Source organism: Erythrolamprus reginae, chromosome 2 (genome assembly GCF_031021105.1).
Source record: "Erythrolamprus reginae isolate rEryReg1 chromosome 2, rEryReg1.hap1, whole genome shotgun sequence".
In the NCBI taxonomy this organism is placed as follows: Eukaryota; Metazoa; Chordata; class Lepidosauria; order Squamata; family Dipsadidae; genus Erythrolamprus; species Erythrolamprus reginae.
In genome coordinates, this window is record NC_091951.1 from 126,189,846 (window position 1) to 126,211,578 (window position 21,733).

The window sequence follows — 21,733 nt, forward strand, 5'->3', positions numbered from 1 at the left end:
TTTCCAAGTGAAAAAAGTTTTCAAATTGACCAAACATAAGCACTTCAAATGAAGTGTTTCCTGTCCGGGTCGTATGTGACCCGAACATATCACTAGGAACTTTTTTCGAACAGCATACAAGGGTTAAAAGACTTAAAAATCATTAAAAGATTTAAAAAGACAGGCAAGCCAAGATGGTGGATGGATTGGTTTGAGCCCTGCTCAAGCCCTTGAGAGGAGCCTGCCACACTCACTTTCTACTGAGGATGGGCTCATTTCAGGATGGTGGGGAGGTCAGGGTGGGTTTCTAACTTACCTCACCTTTGGTTCGCTTCCTCAGCACCACGTGGCCGCTCCTTGTAGGTGCACGAATGCACAGGGAGAAAAAAATAAAAAAAGTAAAAAGGCCAAAACCAAGATGGCATCACATGAGCAGTCCCGGAAACTCTGCTTCTATGCATGCACAGGAGGGGGGGGAAATCAAAATTCAACAAAAAAAAATTTAAAAAGAAAAAATAGATGACACCCACAGACCAGCACCAACCAAACTAGATCCATTATATCATAATGAGATTACCATAGGGTTGTTAGCAGTTCAGGTGAACCAGTCTAAACCGGGAGGAACCCACCCCTGCTCCTAATGATCCAGAAGTTACTTGTGGTTTCTATCACCTCTTTTCTTCTCAAAAACCTAGTGAAATAAATGCCATTTTACATTATTGCATGCAGGGTTTCTCCACCGCTATTCCAGTTCATTGGCCCTCACATTCAAAAGGTGTGGAAGTTATAAATGAGATGTAGAAGAAATCAGAAAGATGTCTATCTTCACAATAGTCTAGTGTCCCTTTTCCTTTGTGGAAAGATTGGGATTAGAATAGGATGAGTTAATTGTGTTTTATTTATTTATTTATTTATTTATTTATTTATTTATTTACTTACTTACTTACTTACTTACTTACTTACTTACTTACTTACTTACTTACTTACTTATTAGATTTGTATGCCGCCCCTGTCCGTAGACTCAGGGTTTGTCCTGTATACACATCTGTCTTAAGTTTGCTTAAGTTTCAAAGCTGGTTTCTCAGCAGCCTTGCTTGTCCTTTTTTTTTTCTCAGTGCAGTTCTTGATGGTGGGGACATGTCTGGTAGATTAAAATAGATTTGAGTACCTGATTGTTAATTAATAGTTTATATCTCTTTTTTACCCATTATTGATTATTTTCTTTTTGACATCTTCGTTGACTTACAGTATGCCAGCAGAATCACATTATTTGAGATGAGCAGTCCTATGAATGCTTTTAATTCGTTAATTAAATTGGATTCCTACATAGATCTTGTTACTGAACTTCCCTCCAGACAGCACTTTCCTGGAGCAGTGATAGAATTGTCAGTCAGAAGGAGAAAAAAGTAATTTCTTTAATAATTTATATTATATTGGCTCTTTCCCCATCCCACTCCAACAATGGAATCATTCTTTATTTGCTAATGTTGCACATTTACAGTAGCAAATATTAACATAAAAACTGTCCAAGTTCCTGAGTTTGTGGATGTCGCAATATTTCATACATCCAAACTACTAGCATCAAGTTTATGTAAGAAATTAGCTCATTTGTTTAGTTTATAATCAGGGATGGGCTACTGCCCGGACGGGGGGAGGGGATGCAGTGGGGTAGCAAAAATGGAGCTCCACCCCAGAGCACCCAATTTGCATTGAAAGATGTTGAAAGAAAATGCAGGGTGTCCTACATAAGCCACGCCCACAGTGTGGTAGTAAAAATTTTGGTAGCCCTTCACTGTTCATAATCGTCTTCCATCAATGCACACCTTTTTATTTTATGAATAAAACAGAATAAACTGTGATTGCTCAGCTTGTATATGAGGAAAGTTAGGCCCTTCTTTGAATAGTCAATAATCTGAATTAGTAGTAAAGTAGCAAATTCTTGCATAAAACAAAATTGCAACAGAACAAAGCTACATCAGTAAGAACTGTCTGGGTTAATGAGATTCGTGGTTGGATGGGCAATAACCACATTTTTTTTCAAATTGCAAATTTGGGGATAACCTTTTGATGGGAAGCATTTACTGGCTTTCAGAAAAATCCCAGAGGCTGGAATCCTAATGACTTTGATAGCATTGGCACATCCCAATAAGATAGATCAGGAAAGAGATTGCAGTTCCTGTCAATGGAGATTCTCAGTCCTCCTGCTCATGGTTGCCAAAAAGGTGCTTTTTTAATTTCAAAAGGCAACTCGGCTGAGCTGAAAAAGCTTCTTGCAGAGAAGCAAAATTTTTGCAAAGAAAAAAAAAATCCTGTTGCCTTTTGGGAGAGATTGCTATACTATACACCAGTGATGGCGAACCTATGGCACGGGTGCCACATGTGGCACACAGAGCGATATCTGCCTGGCATTCAAGCTGTTGCCCTAACTCAGCCCCACCATGCATGTGTGCCAGCCAGCTGATTTTTGGCTCGCACAGAGGCTCTGGGAGGGTGTTTTTGGCTTCAAGAGAGCCTCTGGGGGGATGGGGGAGGGTGTTTTTATCCTTCGTGGCTCCAGGGAGCCTACTGGGCCCACCAGAAGTTGGGAAACAGAGGGCCTCCAGGATTGAATTATGGATGTGGGCACTCACCCATGCGTGATAGCGCACTTGCATGCTCTTTCAGCATCCAAAGAAAAAAAGGTTCACCATCACTGCCATAGAGGCAAATCTAGATGTGTGTTACTGGCCTGAAACAGAAGGCTAGCTTTCATAGGCTAAGGACCAACACATTAGTGCAGGGCAGCAAACTTTGGTTCATGCTTTTGGCTAGCAATATTATGACTGAACTGAGAAGAGTAGTGAGCTATTGCTGACAATCTAACCAAGAATTATGCAGATGTGAAACTCAACCCTTTCTTGAAACAATTATTCAAGTCAATTCTGGCCTTAACTTAAAAGTTCAGTCTCTAATTAAAGGCCATGATTGTCCTTTTCTTCCTGGTAGTCTTTAATAATCTCTTATTCATTCATTATCATCACCATCAATGCAACTCTCACCATTATTATTTTCCTGTAAAAGCCCCTTTAGAAGTAATTCTTTGCATGGAGTAATGGTGAAGGCAACAAGTTAAACCAGTGGCTGCAATTGAGCTCTGGTGCTCAGAAAGCATGTCTGTAATTGAAATCCAAAATTCCTTTTGAAAGGAAACAAGATACCAATTAAACCTATTATCTCTGCTAAAGAGCAGGGAGAACACCCTTGATGCATTGCAAGTGGGCGAAATAATAGGCTGTTATTTCTAATCTTGGAGTATCAGAGTCACTGAAGGCAGGAGAAAAAGTTGCCTTCTTACAGGAATGTCTCGAGGGACAAATAGGACTGGACACTTAATGAGAATACGTTCTTTTTTATTCTTAACTCAATATCCTGAAACAATGATGGTTTACTTAGTGACAGCTTGTAAACAGGCCTGTCAAACTATTCCAGGGATTGCTTACATTTTCAGTATCTCTCTGGACTTGATCATGCTGTTACTCTGGCCAGCTCTAGCAAAGTCATTAGAAAGAAATAAGTGGAAAATTGGTAGAAAATAATGGTCCCTTTAATCAAAGTGACAGCACTGGGCACTTGGCCTCTCCCTACAACAGTGTTGATACCAGGGTGGATCCAGCAAGCTGTCACTCATTGTAATCCTTGGGTGGCTCCATTGATTTCAAAGCCATCTGCACTGATAAAAGCTTGAAATACAACTTTAGAGTTTCTATGACTTGCCACTATATCCCGATGCTGTATTTTATACTGAACTTGCATCCAGTTTATCAGGTATAAGATGTAATTACATGTAAGAACCAGGAATGGTGCAGAAAAACCCCTTTACATTTTGTCTGCTGCTAATTTCAGTCCTCTTGGGGAAATGTGTGTAATTTTCATGTGTGATTTGTACTTCTTATTAAGACAGTTTTACTTGCTGAATCATTGGGCCAAGCACCTTAGTCCTGACCAATTGTGCCATAATTGTTTTTAAAAAAACAACAACATTCTCCAAAGATGCTTTTTCTATCTGATTTTAGGTTTTTTTTTAAAAAGGCCCCAATTCGGATTTAGTCTTCTGTGACAGTTTGTGTTCCATCAGAGAATTGTGTAAAGTAAGATGCTTATAGGTTGAGATTGATAGAAATGTGGTGAGGGAATACCTGTATTCCCTGGAACAAATATGTATGCTGAATGAGTTTAATATGCATAATTGTATGTGGGAATAACCAAGAGTGACTAGGAGAAGCAGCGCTGCCTAAGGAATGACCCAGACAAGGATCATATGTAGGAGGAGAGACCCCATAGTTGCTCAGAGAGCTGGAGTAAGAACTTTAAGATTCTGTTAATTAATTAGCTCATTTTCCCTGTCAGATTTAAGTTAAGTTAAGAGGGTTAACTTCAATATTGCTAGTCTTAAAGTACAAATCTTCCACCATTGATTTCTTTGGGGGTTTTTACAGCCTACCCAATTTGGGCAGGTTTTTACTAAGTTTCTTTTGCCTACCCCTTTTTAAAATCTAGATAAACTATTTCATATATTGTCTGACTACATCTTTATTTCCATAAAGCACTTTTAAAAGTAACCATGACCCGCTGATTAACAAGCTAGTTAAGTGAGGACTTCATAACATAAGAGTTAAATCAATATATAGTTGGATTAGAAATCCCATTCAAAAGGTTCTCAGACTATCCTCTATTTTCCAATGTTACAATCCTCTATTTTCCAATGTTACAATTCCAATGCTATTAAAATGCTTTCTGTTGCAGAAAATGTTCTGTTGTGTTCTGTTATGATGATTGCAGGCTTCAGATAATCTTTACAAATCATGCAAGTACAAAATGAAACAGGCAACAAATCTATTGAAATGGAATCAGGGGAAAATAAGAAAGTGAAATATTTATGAATGCATATAGCTCATGTTGTTGCAGAAGCATAATAAAATGTAACATTAAGTCTTGCACAGAACAATGGACTTAGACTGCCACAGGATTCTAATCTAAAAATGCTTTCATATCTCTGAATTTTGTATATAACAAACCACATGGTGGGAATTTGGATGAAATTATAAGAGAAGATGGTAGAAAATTGGAAGCCTAAAAATTGAAAGCAAATTTCAGGGGATTCAGGCTATATAGCTACTTCAGTGTTTATACTTTTAGAAAAAATCAAGCCAATAAGGCCAGTGGATCCATTAAAATATTTTAAAATCTTAAACTGAAAGATATAGAAAATGCAAAATATTAGTGTTATAATTTACAGGGCATTCAAAGCTGTATGGCATATTTTATTGTGGAGTTGACATATTTAGCACAACAATGGAACTATTGAAATCATTTAAATGTTCTTAAAAATAAGAGGAGGCATGTTAATAATTAGGTAGTAGTATCATGTAATTATAAGTGGTACATCTCCTTGATTCAAAACAGTATCTATAGCAACATTACCCTGAAGTTTTATAAAAATCTAACAACAAACTTTAATTTATGGATGGAATCTAAAGTCTCAAAAGATTTTTGGGCAAAAATCTATAAGAAATTTAGCAATATGTGATGGAAAATACGACATAAATTATAGTATTACTGCCAAATTTTGGTTCATCTAAATCAAAGAAACATTGCTTTTTCCTAGAAAGTTGTGTGTTTGGCTAGAACATTGGCCTATTGATATTTTGTCCAACATCTTTTTGTTTTCACTGATTTCTGTAGGCAGGAGGAAAGCACTATCATCCCACTTGTGCCAGATGTGTACGATGTCACCAGATGTTCACAGAAGGGGAAGAAATGTATCTCACAGGTAGGAACACCTATTGGAGGCAAAAGATCTCATCAAGAATTAAAGTTTGCCTCTAATCCATAGGGGGCAAATTTAATACTTGCCCTTGCAACATAAACATGACACAAACATATTTTAAGAGCCATGCTGGGCCTCTCTGAAGAACAGTCTTTCACTGTGATAGACTCCGGTTTTATTAGAGAGAAATGGATGAATCTTCTCTAAACATTACTTGAGACTAAAATTTGTATTTTCAATCCCATTTCAAGGAGATACTGCTGAACCTTTGAGTTTATTTAAGTTCATTTGACTGAACTTGAAACAATATTTTAATTTTCTGATTGTAACAAGTATATTAGTGTATTCACGTTTTCATGGACTATCTAGTTGCAATAATAAATGAGATGACTAGAACTTAATATGAGGTTAGGATGTTCTCCTCCCTGTTCATCTATTTTCAGCTTAGAGAGGGAGTCTCATAAGACAGTCGTTTGGTTTTTGACATTGTGAGTCACTAATTACCCTTTGTATATCAACATTAATTGTTGGGCTGGGCTTTTTCCCCCCACCCTCACACTCCAGGAACAGTGGCTTAGTAGCTGTCAGATTTCTGCGTGGGATGGCAATTAACAATTGGTTTGTTTTAAAGGCGTGGAGGCATCATTAATGGCTCCTTGGCTGATCAACTAGTAGAAAGCCTGCCACAGTGATGGGCAGGAATTTTCCAAACTGTTGCATCAGCCAAACTGCATGGCATTAAAGGTTGAGGATCATGTGAGAAGACGGAAAATGGTGAGGATGATTGCTGGGGAAGGTAGAGGTTTATTCTTCTCCTTATGATACTGGGGTGATTCCAAGGATAAACAAATTGCTCGCAAAACTATCTCCCCATTTTGCTCCCTAGACATCTAAGTGGAATTTTACAGCAAATGTCAGGTATGGTGATCTTATATTGCTTCTAATTTAACTCAATTAAATTTTGAAACCTCCATGTTCAAAGAAGCCATATTCATTCATTCTTCTATCCTAGAATAAACAAGAAATGCAAAGGGTAATTAACTGGAGCAACCTTGAATCACAGGCATATATTTCTGTCTAAAAAGAATAAAGTCATAGCAACAGAGGCAACAGCAAAGTATCCAAATTGAGGATTTCTAATAGAGAATCATTAGGACTAATTGAGACCTGGTTCTCATGTTGGATTAATATCATTTCTAAGCTCTTCTAAGTAGTCATTGATGTTACTTCCCAAGCCAATATTTGCCATCCTCAAAATGTTCATTACTTCCCGTGAACTCACCCATTGGCCAGTCACAGAGTAATAAGCTCTTGTAGTATTCCCTTCACCTTCCTCCAATGTTGCCTCCTTGTATTTGCTTTCCCAAACAACAATCCGGTCTTTAAGAAACACAGTGAAAGGCTGCCAAGGTGGCAGGGGAAACAGGATGAGGTAAAAATTTAAAAAGATGCTACCTTGAAAAACCACCTACTGGTCAGCTTCAGGGTTAACACTTTTCTTCCAATGGAGTCTCATGCATCGCAGCTGAATCAGATCTTACTCATCACCACAACAGAAGGCCAATGGCATTATGGGAACACAACATATGTGATCCTGATCATGGGTTGGACACAAGCCATAGGTGGAGGAGCCTTCTGTTACATTCAGGGGGAATTGGCAGACTCTCCAGCAAAATTATTTTCAATCCAAAACACACTTTTCAGGCTGTAAAAATGGGAACTGCCTCCCCCCCTTCCTCCTCCTCCTCCTCCTCCTCTTCCTCTTCCTCTTCCTCTTCCTCTTCCTCTTCCTCTTCCTCTTCCTCTTCCTCTTCTTCTTCTTCTTCTTCTTCTTCTTCTTCTTCTTCTTCTTCTTCTTCTTTTTCTCCTTGGTCCTGTCTCAAATAATCCATTTGACTTAAGAGTGTCTGAAAAATTATCCAGCAGGATGGAAAAGATTTCTGTGTGAATACAGAGAAGTCTATATAATTGAAACTGTATAGAGATCTTTGCACCCATAAGATCCATAAGAAAAACAGGGAGAGAATGCTTATGATGTTACAATGATGGCCTGACCTTTATTATCATGCAACTAATATTGAAATTTAATACACTAAAAATATTCCCAGGAAGATGATCTGGCCACAATCTTGAATTATGTGAGAGTATAGTATTCTCCTTCTATTTCTTTCTAGAAATCTTCAAGTTCAGGTGATAGTACAAATCAATAAAACCCATAAACCAAGAACACCATCCCTAAATCTGAAAATATTCTCTCTATTATGTAGCTCAGAAATGCAAGGGGAGACTAGAAAATGGGCATCATTAGATTGACTATTGTTCCTTACATACAGTACATACATCAGAGACATGACATGAATAAGCAAAAGAAAAATATATGGATGTGCAATATATGCAAATAAATATTCTGCCAACAAAATCAAAATGGTTTATCACACTGTATTTTTTACATGGTATTGTCTATTCTTCTCAAAGCTAACTCTTACATAAATCATTATTACTAGACCACCCTAAGGACATTTTGTTTGCTTGTTTGTTTTCTTATTCATATTAGGTCTTTGATTCATTCTTCTATCTCTTAACATACCCGATTCTTCTCTGTTGTTTCAGCTTTTTGTTCCCATTTCCAACAGGCAATGTGGCCAGTTTGGGAAATATCCAGGAGTAAAGACTGATTCAAAGTTTATCTAAACAATTAGTGCTCAGATCATGTATTTATATTATAGCCTTTCATCAACTTTTCACAGTCAGTCAGACCTAGAAAGATGTGATAAGCCCTGAGCTGTGAGGAAGAGACAAGCAATAAAATTAAGTTCTCTCGAAATTGAGTGAGTGGGCAACAAAGTGGCAAATGCATTTTAACTAAACAAGTGCAAAGTTATGCATATCGGGCCAAAGAACCCCAATTATACCTACCAACTGATGGGGACCAAGCTTTCTGAGACAACCCAAGAAAGGGATCTTGGGATTTTGGTGGACAGCTCAATGAAGATGTCAACCCAGTGTACAGCAGCAGTAAAAAAAAAAAAAAGCAAATTCCATGCTTGGCATGATTAGGAAGGGAATCAAAAATAAATCAGTAAGTGTTGTATTGCCTCTGTACAAATCGATGGTGAGACCACACTTGGAGTACTGTGTACAGTTCTGGTCACCTAACCTCAAGAAGGATATAATGAAACTGGAAAAGGTGCAAAAAAGGGCAACAAGTATGATCAAGGAAATGGAGCACCTCCCTTATGAAACCAGGCTGCAATGTCTTGGTCTCTTCAGCTTTGAAATATAGCATTTAAGGGGTGACTTGATCGAAGTGTATAAAATCATGCATGGGATAGAAAAGGTGGATAGAGAAAAATTCTTTTCTCTATCACACAATACTAGGATAAGGGGGCACTCCCTAAAGCTCATGGTAAGAAAGCGAGGACAAATAAAGGGAAATATTTCTTCACCCAGAAGGTCGTTGGTTTATGTAATTCACTTCCAGAAGAGTTCGTGACAGCTGTCAGCCTTGATAGCTTCAACGCAGGATTAGACAGATTCATGGATGCCAAGTGTATCGGTGGTTATTGAAATGGATGTTCATGTGCCGCCTCTATGTTGGTTGAGGCCGGCAGGATTCCCTTGAGTATCATTTGTTGGGGGTCGAGAGAAAGGGAGGGTCTTGCCTTCTCTTTCTGCTCAAGATCCCCATGGACAATTGGTGGGCCACTGAATGCTGAATGCTGAATTTGATGGGCTTTGGCCTGATTCAGCATAGCTCTTCTTATGTTCTTATGTTCCAGTGGAAGAGAATATAACTTGTCTGGCTACTATGGTTGGATAAGAAAAAATCTATAAACAACCAAGCTCAGAGGCCACCAAGGATTCCACAATCAAATTAAGCTGCACATCTCTAACAAATATGGTATTTGGTATGAGGTCATTAAATCATATTCTCCACTAAATGGCCATCCTTGATTATTTTATACACCAATAAGGGAACAGTAGCTGTGAACAGTATAAAAAATTCAGTGTTTTGTTCATTTCTTCCAATTACTGAGATCTAAAAGTCTTGAACCATATGACAGCATTTATTTGTTTGCTTAATGCTACATTGGCAATGAATGCTCCTAGCTTCTCCACATTCCCCATAGAATGTCAACTAGCATAAAGGTGAGAGACTAGTCGTCATTCTTCTTTTGCATTAAAAACAGAGAGATTGTGGCTTAGTAGCTTTCCCATTTTACCAATAGTACTGATTTCTACAGCTTAATAGGATCAAAAACCATGTTTCCTCAACTAGAAGGGGTTATTTTCATTCTGAACTGGGCTATGTTGAGGACAACTCTGGGTCACCTTGAAAATGTTTTTAAGAGTCTGGGGGATTAAAATGAAGACAGTGGACAAAGGACCAAGTTTTCCTACTGCCCGTTTGCAATTCAAAACTAATCCGAACCAACTGAATCTTTGGAACAACAATGCCCATGGCATTATCAGCTGACAAAAATGAATGGATCTTCTGATTATAAAAGAAATATTAATACATTTCAACTGTATTTTTTTTTTACGGTCTTAGGTAATGTTGGGTAGGGCAGACATGCAGGTGGGCAGCCTGTAGTTTTGACACATGCTCCTCCTTTGCAGGTTCAGAAGTATGGCATCCTATCTGCAAACAAGCAGCAAGAGCAGAAAAAAAGCTAAAGGTAAAATAAAATCAGGAAAGAGTAATTAGCCAAATTCTACTCATGGATGCTGGTATTAGCTAAATCATGATACTACAAGTTAGTCAAATAATTTATTTAGATAAATGTGAATAGAAGTAGGTTTGAATTTTAGGATCTGAACTCTTTGGCCTACAAGAAAATGTGTGCATGATGAATAAGCTAAAAGTGATATCTTTAAGTTACAGTCAAGGGATCTGAGCCATAACTTGCTTATTCCTGAAATATATGTATTTTTTTACTCTGGCTGTCTTTACCAGATACTGTTGTAAACTGGTAAACATGAAACCAAGATTCTCATACCTCAACATTTGTTTGGTATATGTTCATTGTCTACCTGGAATGCAGAGCTTCAAATCTAGATGTAACATCAGTGTAACTATGGTAACCTCATTTTTGGTCTAAGCCAGGGGTATCAAACTTGCCCCGTGATGCGCTGGGTATGTCCGCCCCATTTTAACAAAGGGAGGGGAGTTGTGATACATGACAATGTGACGATGCAAGTTTGACACCCGTGGTTTAAGCTGCAAATTTTCTACATAATATCCTACAGCTGTCATCTTTCTAACCAGGCCCATAAACTAGAATTGTTTTGTGTAGCCAGTCTAGTCAGTTATTAGGGAGTACAGGAAACAGTTGTCTGGGAGACTCGTGATACTACTCAGGGATGAATTGCGGTTTGTTTTGCTGCTGTTTTGCTCAGGGACACACTTCGTGTATGAGTGCAAGCATGCACAGTACTTAAAGAGGCTTTTGCGCATGTGCAGAAGCAAAAAAAACCAAGATGGCAGCACTTACTGAATGAAACAGTTCGGGGGTGTGGCAGGACTGGTTCCAGCGACCCAGGCCACCAAGTTACTACCGGTTTCATAAAACTAGTCCAAACTGGTAGGAACCCACCTCTGATTATTATTACTGTTATTACTCCTCACTCTGTATAGGTAGTCCTCAACTAACAACAGTTTGTTTAGTGATCATTCAAAGTAACAATGGCACTGAAAAAATGTGACTAACTTTCACCATTTTGCAGCATCCCTATGATCATGTGATCAAGATCCAGAGGCTTGGCAACTGACTCATATTTTTGACCTTTGCCCTGTCCCAGGGTCATGTGATCTCATTTTTCAATCTTTTTGAACAAAAAAAGTCAACAGGGAAGCCAGATTTACTTAACAACTGTAGCAAGAAAAGTTGTAAAATGGGGCAAAAGTCAATTACAACAGAAATTTTGAGATCCATTATGGTCATGTCGAGAACTACCTATACTGTGTCTCTTCAATAGTATCAAGGCAAGAAAAGAAGTGACATTTCAGCATTATACTAAAGTGATTGCCAGTGGCATGCAATGAACTGGAGAGCACAGGTACCAACAGGTTGGTTTTCACCAAACGTTACTGGAAGCTTACATACTGCAAAAGGAAAGTTGATGACAGGCTCATCTGCACTATAATACCTTGTTAGGCCCTCCAGCATACTAGCTTTAATTGGAAGTAATTGAGGGAGATGTAAGGTGTAGTAACTGATAGCATTGGCTGGAACATTTAATTTTGATATTGTGTGTTCATGATATGCATGGAATGAGGAAGTGAGCTAGCAGCCTAGAGTGACAAGTAGCAAAATGCAAGCCAGATATATACGATAGGGATTAAGCAGATTTTAAGCAGAAGGTAAAAGATGCAGGTACAGTAACTGACTTTTTTGGCATTACTATATGGGCAACTCTGCTCAGCATAGTCTTTCTTCAATACTACGTGTAAGCAAAGTCTAGGAAACTTTAACATGTGTCTTGTTGATTTCTGTGTACACAGCACAGAAGAACTTCAGAGACATCCATATCCCCCCCTGGCTCCAGCATTGGTTCCCCCAACCGAGTAATTTGCGTAAGTATACACAACACGGGACAAAAGCAACATGGAAAACTGAGAATTGAGGTTGGCAGCCCCCCCCCCCAAGTAGGAATAAATTGGAAATGCATGCCCTGTGAGCCCCAGAGGAAATTAAAAGAAGAGGTCAACCAATAAAATAAAATAACTATTGAGGACTGTTCCCTTTAAGACTTGGAACAGGTTTCCACGCCAAGTATGTGCCAAGGAAAGCATTTGTCAAGTTCAGCCTGAGCTGTCTGTTCCCATCCCTGAATATCTGTCTGCTTAATGCCGCTCTGCCTTTGAACATCATCTGTCGTACAGAAGAACTCAGATGCATGTAGTCAAAGCAAAGCCTGGCACCACTTTCAATCCTGAGCCGACTGCTCCTTCCCACTTGTTCTGCTTCATCCACACAGGGAAAGCTCTCGCATTCCCTTCAAGATGCTTTCCTTTCCTCTTTTCACCTTCATCATAAGTATCTCTCCCTGTTGTGTTCTGAGGTTTCCTCCAACCTTGCCTTCTGACGTAATCTTTCTCCTTTGCATTGCAAGTGGCCTGTTCCTTTTCTTTCTGTGGTTGTCTATTGTATCTTTCCCTTTCCATAGGCTAAAGTGGATAATGAAATCCTTAATTACAAAGATTTGGCTGCTCTTCCCAAGATTAAAGCCATCTACGAGGTGCAACGCCCTGACCTCATTTCTTACGAGCCCTATCACAGATACACTTCGGATGAAACACTGGAGAGATATAGCTATGGGGAGGTACAGTTTCTAAGGCATTTCACCTGGATTGTACACCATGAATGAGATCTCTGTTGGAAGCAGAGACTTGTCTATGCCCTCTGGTTGTAAAAACCCATTAATTTCAATGAGAATGCTTGAGATTTACAATAACTATCTCTTACTTATAACTATCTAAAATAGTATCCAGGTGAGACTGATCTGAAAGCATAGGTTCTACTATTTGCATGGAAAACACAACACTTTCTAAATATAGATTGGAAAGTGGGATGACGACAAACATGACACCATTGTTTATTTAATCATAGACGGTTGTTAAATCTTAAATATATACCGTACAATGCCTGGATAGGCAGAACATACGGAACCAAACCAAAAAAGCCACCTGAGGAGTTTGCACAGTACACATTTAAAGTAACATTTGGCCAAGGATGAATCAAATAAGAATTTGCTTGTGGTTAACAGAACAAGCACAAAAATGATGCCTCAATTCCAAATGCACCTGGGCAACTCTTATGTTCAACCCATCAACACCTCATTGCTGGGCTAAGGGATGTCTCAGTGGGTGCTATGGAAAATGAGGCAGATCTGCTAGTCTGAATGTGTACTTTATGGGGCTAGAGATCAGATTGTGACCTCTCTAGAAATGTGAGTGTGCTATCTGCAGTCTGTTTGTAAAAGCTTCTGCTTTTGCTCTAGGTTACGGATGGGGTATATGTCTAGGCTGAGCTGGTCCAGTGTCAGCCTTCTGGCTTCAGCTGAAAAAAAAAGGAATGGATAATTAAACAGAGGGTTTCTGACAGCAGCATACCGGACCTTTGGCAGAAGACAGCACTTGTGGACTGCTACAAAGCAGCGGGATTTTTAGTATAATTGGAAACCATTCTTTATCAGAAATATTTCATAGCAATAAATGACGGAAGCAACAAAATAATACAAAGCTCCTCCTTTGGAAAGGCAGTGGAAAAGCTCAGGGCAACTGGCTCCCTATTAATTATCAGATCAGATCAACCAAATTTGCTAAGCTCCTTATCCCAGTTTCTCACAGATGATATCCATTGATCCAGCTGCACTTATATATCTCATTGGAGACTGGAAGCATGATAGAAATAATCAATGAGTCCTATGTTCCACCTTTCCCTGGAAAATGAACGCATGACCTTCATTCCTGGACAATTTTTGGAATTACAAAGAAGTGCTATTAGTAAGGCATGGGGCTTTTTTTTTTTAACATATCCAAGGAAGCCAGGATATTTTTAAATCAAGCCAAATGGAACACTTGGAGAAACCTAAAGCAGAGCTTGGCAACAACAGTATTCCTGTTTAAAATATTGTGCAGAACGGGAGATATAGCTTCGTTTTATATCTATAAACACTTACATAGTTATGTTTCAAATTACTGTATTGGGGGTTACTTCTGAAGTGTATACAGAAGCTACAGATGGTCCAGAATGCAGCCATGCATTCAGTTCTAGGGTGACCCATGTAATACTGGTTGCTGGTCTGTTTCTAGGTCCAAGGTCAAGGTATTGGTTAGGACCTTTAAAGCTCTTTATGGCATGGGTCCAAGCTACCGAGAATCCCTCTCATCTCAATGGTATTGGTCTGCTCCACTTCTTCTGGAAAAAAGGACATGCTGTGGAACCCATTGGTCAAGGAATTCTGCCTGGCAAGAGTCTGAGAGAAGGGCCTTTTCTGCTGTGGCTCCATCCCTTTGGAACACCATGCTGCTTGAGATCCACCGTCACTCTCCTGGCCATCTGTAATATCTAGCTCTGTGGATCGGCCCCAATGAGGGCATTCTGTGTTGGAGGCATGTTAGTTAGTGGACTAAAGAGAAGATTCCACCTCCACCCCGCAGTATTTTGTTTTTTGACTTATTTAATCTCTGTTCATTTTACTATTTAATCTTTTGAACTTTTGGTTTAATAATGCTTGTAAGCCACCCAGAATTGCTTGACAGTGAGATGGATGGCATATAAATAAATAAATAAATAAATGAACAAATAAATAAATAAAATATTTAATTATATTTATCCATACAAAGTTTACATTTTATACAATATGCTTATACATAAGAAGTGTAATCAAATTTTGAATCCATTGAATAAACGGAGCCATATGTTAATCTTTCCAGTGTTGCAATATGAGTCTTTTAGCCACAGTAAGGGCACAGAGAATCCATTACATTGTCCAGTTGTCCAATTCCATGGACAAGGAATAAATCAAATTTGATAGGTATTGCAAGAATGCTAACCCAGAAGCAACTCATTGCTACTTTTTCAGTAGTCATTCAAATATCTAGTTTTCCCAAAACCTCTTTAGAAGACAGGCTGTCCTTGTCTCTAGAAGTTGGCTCTTCCGGACAAGGGGGTTGACACTGAAGATTCATTCTCAGAATCCCCAATGTCAGTGAGATGAGAGCAAGCTTCTTCTACCTTACTAGGTGGGTACATGCCACCAGAAAAAGGCAATTCCACACACATCCATGTCCTGAACCATAAAGGACCCATATGTCTAACAACTTCAATTCAATCCAGAAACTTACCAGGAACTAGCGTAGCTCCCAAAATAATGTTGCAACATGGGTCAACCACAACACAGACATTGATACGCAACACACTGTATTCTGAACCAACTGTAGCTTCTTAAAAATAGTATGGCATGTTGTAGTTATCCAAACAATTTGATGTATGGCAAATTGTAGTTCTCCAAACATGAAAAAAGGTAATTATTGTCAAAGCCTCCCAAGCTATGAATGACAGTAACTGATGCACAAGATAGTGCTGTACAACAGTCTCCTAGTCATGGACTGCACTTGCTCTTCATACAGAATTGTATGTCCTCAAGAACCCAGATTATACAGTAGATGACCTCTGCATAGGGGAACACAAATTTGTCCAATGCCAAGGAGGGAGTTCTACTTAAATCCCTCAATTTCTAAACCTACAGTCATGCTCTCTTGCTGGGATTGAGTCTAAATCATTGGTTCCCAACCTTTTTTGGCCATGCCCCACCTAAGCATCTCTAAAATCCTGATAACTTTTATTATTGAAAAAGTAACTCCTACTCATGTGGAGCAAGCCTAAAAGTCCAATAGCTAGGTTTAGAAAAGGTTCCAATTGCCTCCATTAAAAATCAAATTGCTCCCCTGTGGGGCATGGGCCCTATGTTGGGAACCACTGGTCTAAATCCATTTTTCTCCATTCAGCCCAAGGTAGCAGTGTAAAACTGAGTATCATTCATATAATAGATGATCTATCCCAGTGGCCTAATAAGAGGATCAAATTATAAGACACCCCATAAAGCAGGGGTCAACTTTGTCAAGGGCTGCCTCAACAACTAAGTTACTGTCAGCCATTCTCCACCCTCCTGTTGCCACCCTCCAGGTCTTGAATAAAGAACAGGGGGATTGAGATGATGGATAGTTATGAATCCAAGTGCTGACTTCTTGAATAGGGCTGCATCAGAATCTCTTTCATACCTATACACTATACCAGTGTTCCCCAACCTTAGCAACTTGAAGATATTTGGACTTCAACTCCCAGAATTCCCCACCCAGCGAATGCTGGCTGGGGAATTCTGGGAGTTGAAGTCCAGATATCTTCAAGTTGCCAAGGTTGGGAAACACTGCACTATACCTATCTAGACATTTAGCTTTCTAGTCTCTCCTTCTGCACTTCTCTCTCGAGGTTTTCGGCCACCTGGAGCAGCAGGGATCTAATCCACAAGTGGCAGAGCTGATATCACCAAAGATTCTTGTTTCCTTCATTAGGATCCATGGGGGAAATGTTGCTCTTTTGCAACTCATCCAATCATGGTGTAGGCTTGAACCTGAGCACTTAATCTGTGTGCAGTTGTAGTGACCCCTTTGCCAGCACTACTTCAGCCACCTCTTCTGCCACTTCAGCAACTAAGGAGTACATCAGAAAGCTTCTTATTTGCACAGCAACAGCATTTAGACTTATGTACTACTTCATAGTGTTTTACAGCCCTCTTTAAGTGGTTTTATAGAGATTAAGCATATTGCCCGCAACAATCTGGGTCCCCATTTTACCAAAGGCTGAGTCAATCTTGAGCCTACTGAGATTCGATCTGCCAAACTGCTGGCAGCTGGTGATCAGCAGAAGTAGCGTGCAGTACTGCACTCTAACCACTGCACCACTGAGGCAATGCATGTAGACCTCACTTAGTGATTGCCACATTTAGCAGTCTTTTGAAGTTAAGATGGCTTTGAAAAAGCAATGTGTTTTTCAGGCATTTATGACTGTCACAAGATGCTGTGGTCAGACAATTGTCCTTTCTGTGCTTCCAATGAATAGAGACAATAGGGAAGCCAGCGGTAAAATCATAGGTTGCAGTCAGGTGATTTCTCACTTAACAAGCTGTGGTGACTGGTTTAAATGATTCCAGTGGAAATGATGTAATAGCTCTTCCACAATTACATTATATCTTAATGACCGTATCACTTAGTAACAAAATTGTAGTAATTAAGCAAGGACTACCTGTCAAGGGCAGGGTAGGTTCTAACTTACCTCAATGCTGGTTCGCTTCCTCACACACCATGTGGGCGTCCGCGCGCTTTGTGTACATGAGTATGCAGAGTGCAAAAACAAATTGTAAAAGCCAAAAGCAAGATGCCGACCACATGTACAGTGCCAGAAACCTGGCTTCTGCATATGCTCAGACGAAAAATAAAATTAAAATAAATTTTTAAAAATTTTAAAAATAAAAATTCCAAAGAAAGAGGGCAGTGCCCATGGACTGGCACCGACCAAATTGGTTCCGTGGCATCATCATGACATCACCAGAAGGTTGCTACTGGTTCAAATGAACAGGTTCAAACCAGGAAGAACTCATGTTTGCAAAGGGCGGTCCTTTCACATAAAAATAAACATGTTTATTTTTACGTGAAAGGACCGCCCTTTGCTTGCAGCGCCACTGCGGCATCCTTTTTCGTAAAAATAACAATGTTTATTTTTATGTGAAGACCCCCCCTTTGAAGGAGCTGGGGAATCCCTCCCATGAAAAGATTCCGGGGGCGGAGCTTTGACATCACCGGCAGGTTGCTAAGGACGCCAAGGTGATCACTTCCTGGATTCTATTCCTGCCGGTGATGTCAAAGCTCCGAATGCCAAATGCGACCCCAAACTTTGCCCGAAGTTTCAAAAAAAATCGGGTTCGTATTCGGCATACCGAACACCGCAAAATTCGGTACGGACCCGAATTGTGCGGGTTCGGTTCGCCCATCACTAGTTGTGACCCTCCATTGTTGTCTTACATTCAGATATCAACCTAAGAACTGAGTGTAGTCTCATACGTACTCTTGCATCGCTTTCAAAACTAGGTTTGTTCAAAGGCAAAGATTTGGTTCTCAGTGACTTAAACCTTTGTAAAATGGAAAGTCCGGGAGAAGAGGGCTCAATAGCATATGCTTAATCTAGGTTAATCCAGGCAGGCACATGCATCCCTTTGAGGAGACAAGAATATAATTGAAGGGAAATGAAACCCTGAGCTGCCTTTTCTCAAAACAGTGAAAAAGGTTATGGGATTGATCTTCTCTTTCTTTGGTGTTTGGAATCTCTTTCTCCCAGATTTCTCAATGCCTTGGCAATTCTGAAAAGATAGTAGTTTGGGGGAAGATGAAATGGCTTGTACAGAAACATTAGATCAATTCTCTAATGATCAATTCTCTCTTCTCTTTTTCTGCTCCTTATTCCCTGGCGTCTTCTCTCTGACCTTCTGCCACTTGTAGTCCCTTGGAACCTTGTCTCCATATTCTCAGGTAATCTCACATCATTTAAGATTAAATGGGGGGTTACATATCTGGGGTTCATAAACTGAAAGAGAACTTGAGGAGATCTGGGTTTGGAAAAACTGTGGAAGGCCAAGGAAACTGATCTAGCTTTACTGCTAAGCCTTGAAGTTATAAAAGAAGTCTCCTCTTCCCCCCTCCCTATGAAATGAAAAGTGCTCTCAGCAAAGCAAATTGTCTTTGTGGTGTCATATATTTGTACACGTTGGGGAAAGATGCCCTCAGTTGGGAAAGGAATGTAATAGTCAGAGGGCCAGGAAGCATGCTAACGTGTATATACCTTGAACCTCCTGGGACTGGATCTTTTATGAACAAAGGTTTGCAATTTTTGCAGGATATTTATGAGAGCATGGACATCAGGCAGAGGCGAGCATCCAGCCCAGGCTACATAGACTCACCCACCTACAGTCGCCAAGGCATATCTCCCACCATCCCACGCTCTCCACATCATTACTACCGTTCAGGTAGGGCATGGCTGTCTCCATCAGGATTCAAATAAAGACATTTGCCCAATGGAACTCAGCTAAAAGGACAGACCAAATTTCTCTCCAAGGGACACACATGCTGCCAAAATATTTTCTATATCCAGAACAGGCTGACCATGAAATCAGAGAGACAAGAAAGGTTCAACACAGGTACAGTGTTATCCATTGCATAGGATCCACCCTTAACAGAATGGTAGGCAAGTGCCTAGCTCTGGGTTGCTGTTGTTTTTTTACTGTCTTCGAGACACCAATGAGTTGTGATGAACTTCACTCCATTGTCACGGTCCATTTTCTTTTTTTCCAAAGCCCTGTGGCAGCTTGGAAATGGAAAGAAGCAGATGACATGGGAAGCAACAACTATAGATGTGCAAAATTTTTGTCCTGAATTCAGGACGGGTTCTTCCAACAGATCCAATAATTGTTCTGAACTAGGAACATCCCTTTTGCCAGCTCAGAAATTTGTTTCAAATTCAAAACCCATGTTATTTTGAATCAGAAACATTTCAGGAATGATTGGAACAACCCAAGTTGGATTTTTTTTAATGTGTAAGAATCCACACTGTTATGATCACCATCTCCCTCCACCTATGTATTCCGGCCACAAATTCACAGATGGCTTACTAATTTTCTAAAACACTGTTTTTAACACCAATTTTCCTCTGCCTCTCTCTTTTCTTCCCTGCTGCTCCCTCCAATCTGCTCTTTCAAGGGACAGAGAGTGGACGCAGCTCCCCCTACTATAGCCAATTAGATGTGAGGTCTTCTACACCAACCTCATACCAAGCTCCTAAGCATTTCCACATTCCAGGTAGGCTCTGGAGGCCTCTGGCCAGCCAGTGAAGGAGTGCTGTATGGGATCTCTCTCTCTTTTTTTTTTTAGTCTGCATGCTTGTGCCAAGTATGTTGTTTGCATGAGTAGTACTGTTGCCAGCCTAAGGTAAGCTGGCCACAGCAAGCTACAACTGCATGGTAGAGGCCATCCATAAACAAGACCTGCAGCCTTCTGTCCTTCTTCTCTAAAAATCTCCCTTCTCCTCTGCCTGCAGCTTCTTTCCCTATACAAAGGAAAGACTGTCTTCTTCCTCGCCTTCTCTTCTCCTACCTCAAGGACCAGAGAGCAAAGCTTGTCTGTTAGCTAAGAGCTTTTCTACACCCCACATCTTTGACACATAATTTATCTTATACTCCCTCCTGCTCCCCTCAAGGCCCACTGCACCCTTCCCCCAGATCTCCCTGGGCTTGACAGGTGACTGCTCCTCAGGTAAGGGCCCCAGGTAAGGGCCACTGCCCCACCCCTCCTGCAGAAGGGGAGGGAAGGAAGTCAACCTTTGCCCTTTATCAGTATGCAAGTAGAGACCTGAATGTCCTCCCCACTTGCCTGCCTGCCCAATCTGCAACCAGCTTTGTTCACAAGGTAAATTGGGCCTCATTTGTTTGGTCAAAACATGTAAAGGCCCTCCCTGTGCCAAAATTGGCATCTGTGGGAGTCTTCCTTCATTCACTCTAGAACAGGAGTCCTTGGACTCTCCAGTTCATCAATCCCTTCATAAAATTATAAACCGTTCATCAACCCTCAAACATTTATTATTTGAATATAATTTAATAAATACTAATCGAAGTAACCTATGAATAATAATAATAGAAGTAAAATAACATTGGGGGAACAGCAATTTGTATTAAATCCATGACTTGTTTTGAACTAACGTTTGGTCTCTGGATGCAAAAACCCCCTCAGTTTTTGTCTATCACGTCAGCTTTTTAAGCTACAGGATACCCTCAAAGGTCATACAAATTGTGCATATAAATGAAAGGAAAGTAAAAACTTACCAAATATACTGTTTACAAAGAATAATTTTATTCATACAAAGGCTATAATAGTTACTGCAAGTTAAATTGTGTTTATACAAATACAGTGATACCCTGTCTTACAAACCTAATTGGTTCCGGGATGAGGTTTGTAAGGTGAAAAGTTTGTAAGACAAAACAATGTTTCCCATAGGAATCAATGGAAAAGCAATTAATGCATGCAAGCCCAAAACTCACCCCTTTTGCCAGCCGAAGCACCATTTTTGCGCAGCTGGGATCCCCTGAGGCTCCCCTCCATGGGAAACCCCACCTCCAGACTTCCATGTTTTTGTGATGCTGCAGGGAAATCCCAGCAGCGCAAAAACGGGTGCCTCGCTGGCAACGAAAGTCCGGAGGTGGTGTTTCCCATGGAGGGGAGCCTCAGGGGAATCACAGCAGTGCAAAAATGGGCGCTTTACTGGCAACAGAAGTCCAGAGGCGGGGCATCCCAGTGGCAACGGCTTGGGTTTGTAAGGTGAAAATAGTTTGGAAGAGGCA

At 40.1% G+C, this 21,733-nt stretch overlaps 1 protein-coding gene across 3 annotated transcripts in view; it reads left to right on the forward strand.

Annotated features, from left to right (window-relative positions):
• ABLIM3 (actin binding LIM protein family member 3) overlaps positions 1-21,733 on the forward strand; it is a 219,987-nt gene that overhangs the window by 170,267 nt on the left and 27,987 nt on the right. For 2 of the 3 annotated variants that reach the window (XM_070739428.1, XM_070739427.1), the window contains exons 7-11: positions 5,701-5,788; positions 10,406-10,464; positions 12,291-12,362; positions 18,846-18,875; positions 19,240-19,369. In XM_070739428.1, coding sequence (XP_070595529.1) covers positions 5,701-5,788; positions 10,406-10,464; positions 12,291-12,362; positions 18,846-18,875; positions 19,240-19,369 — 379 coding nt within the window. Of the gene's footprint in view, positions 1-5,700; positions 5,789-10,405; positions 10,465-12,290; positions 12,363-12,955; positions 13,112-18,845; positions 18,876-19,239; positions 19,370-21,733 lie in introns of all 3 variants that reach the window. The other variant, XM_070739429.1, reaches the window with a different exon arrangement.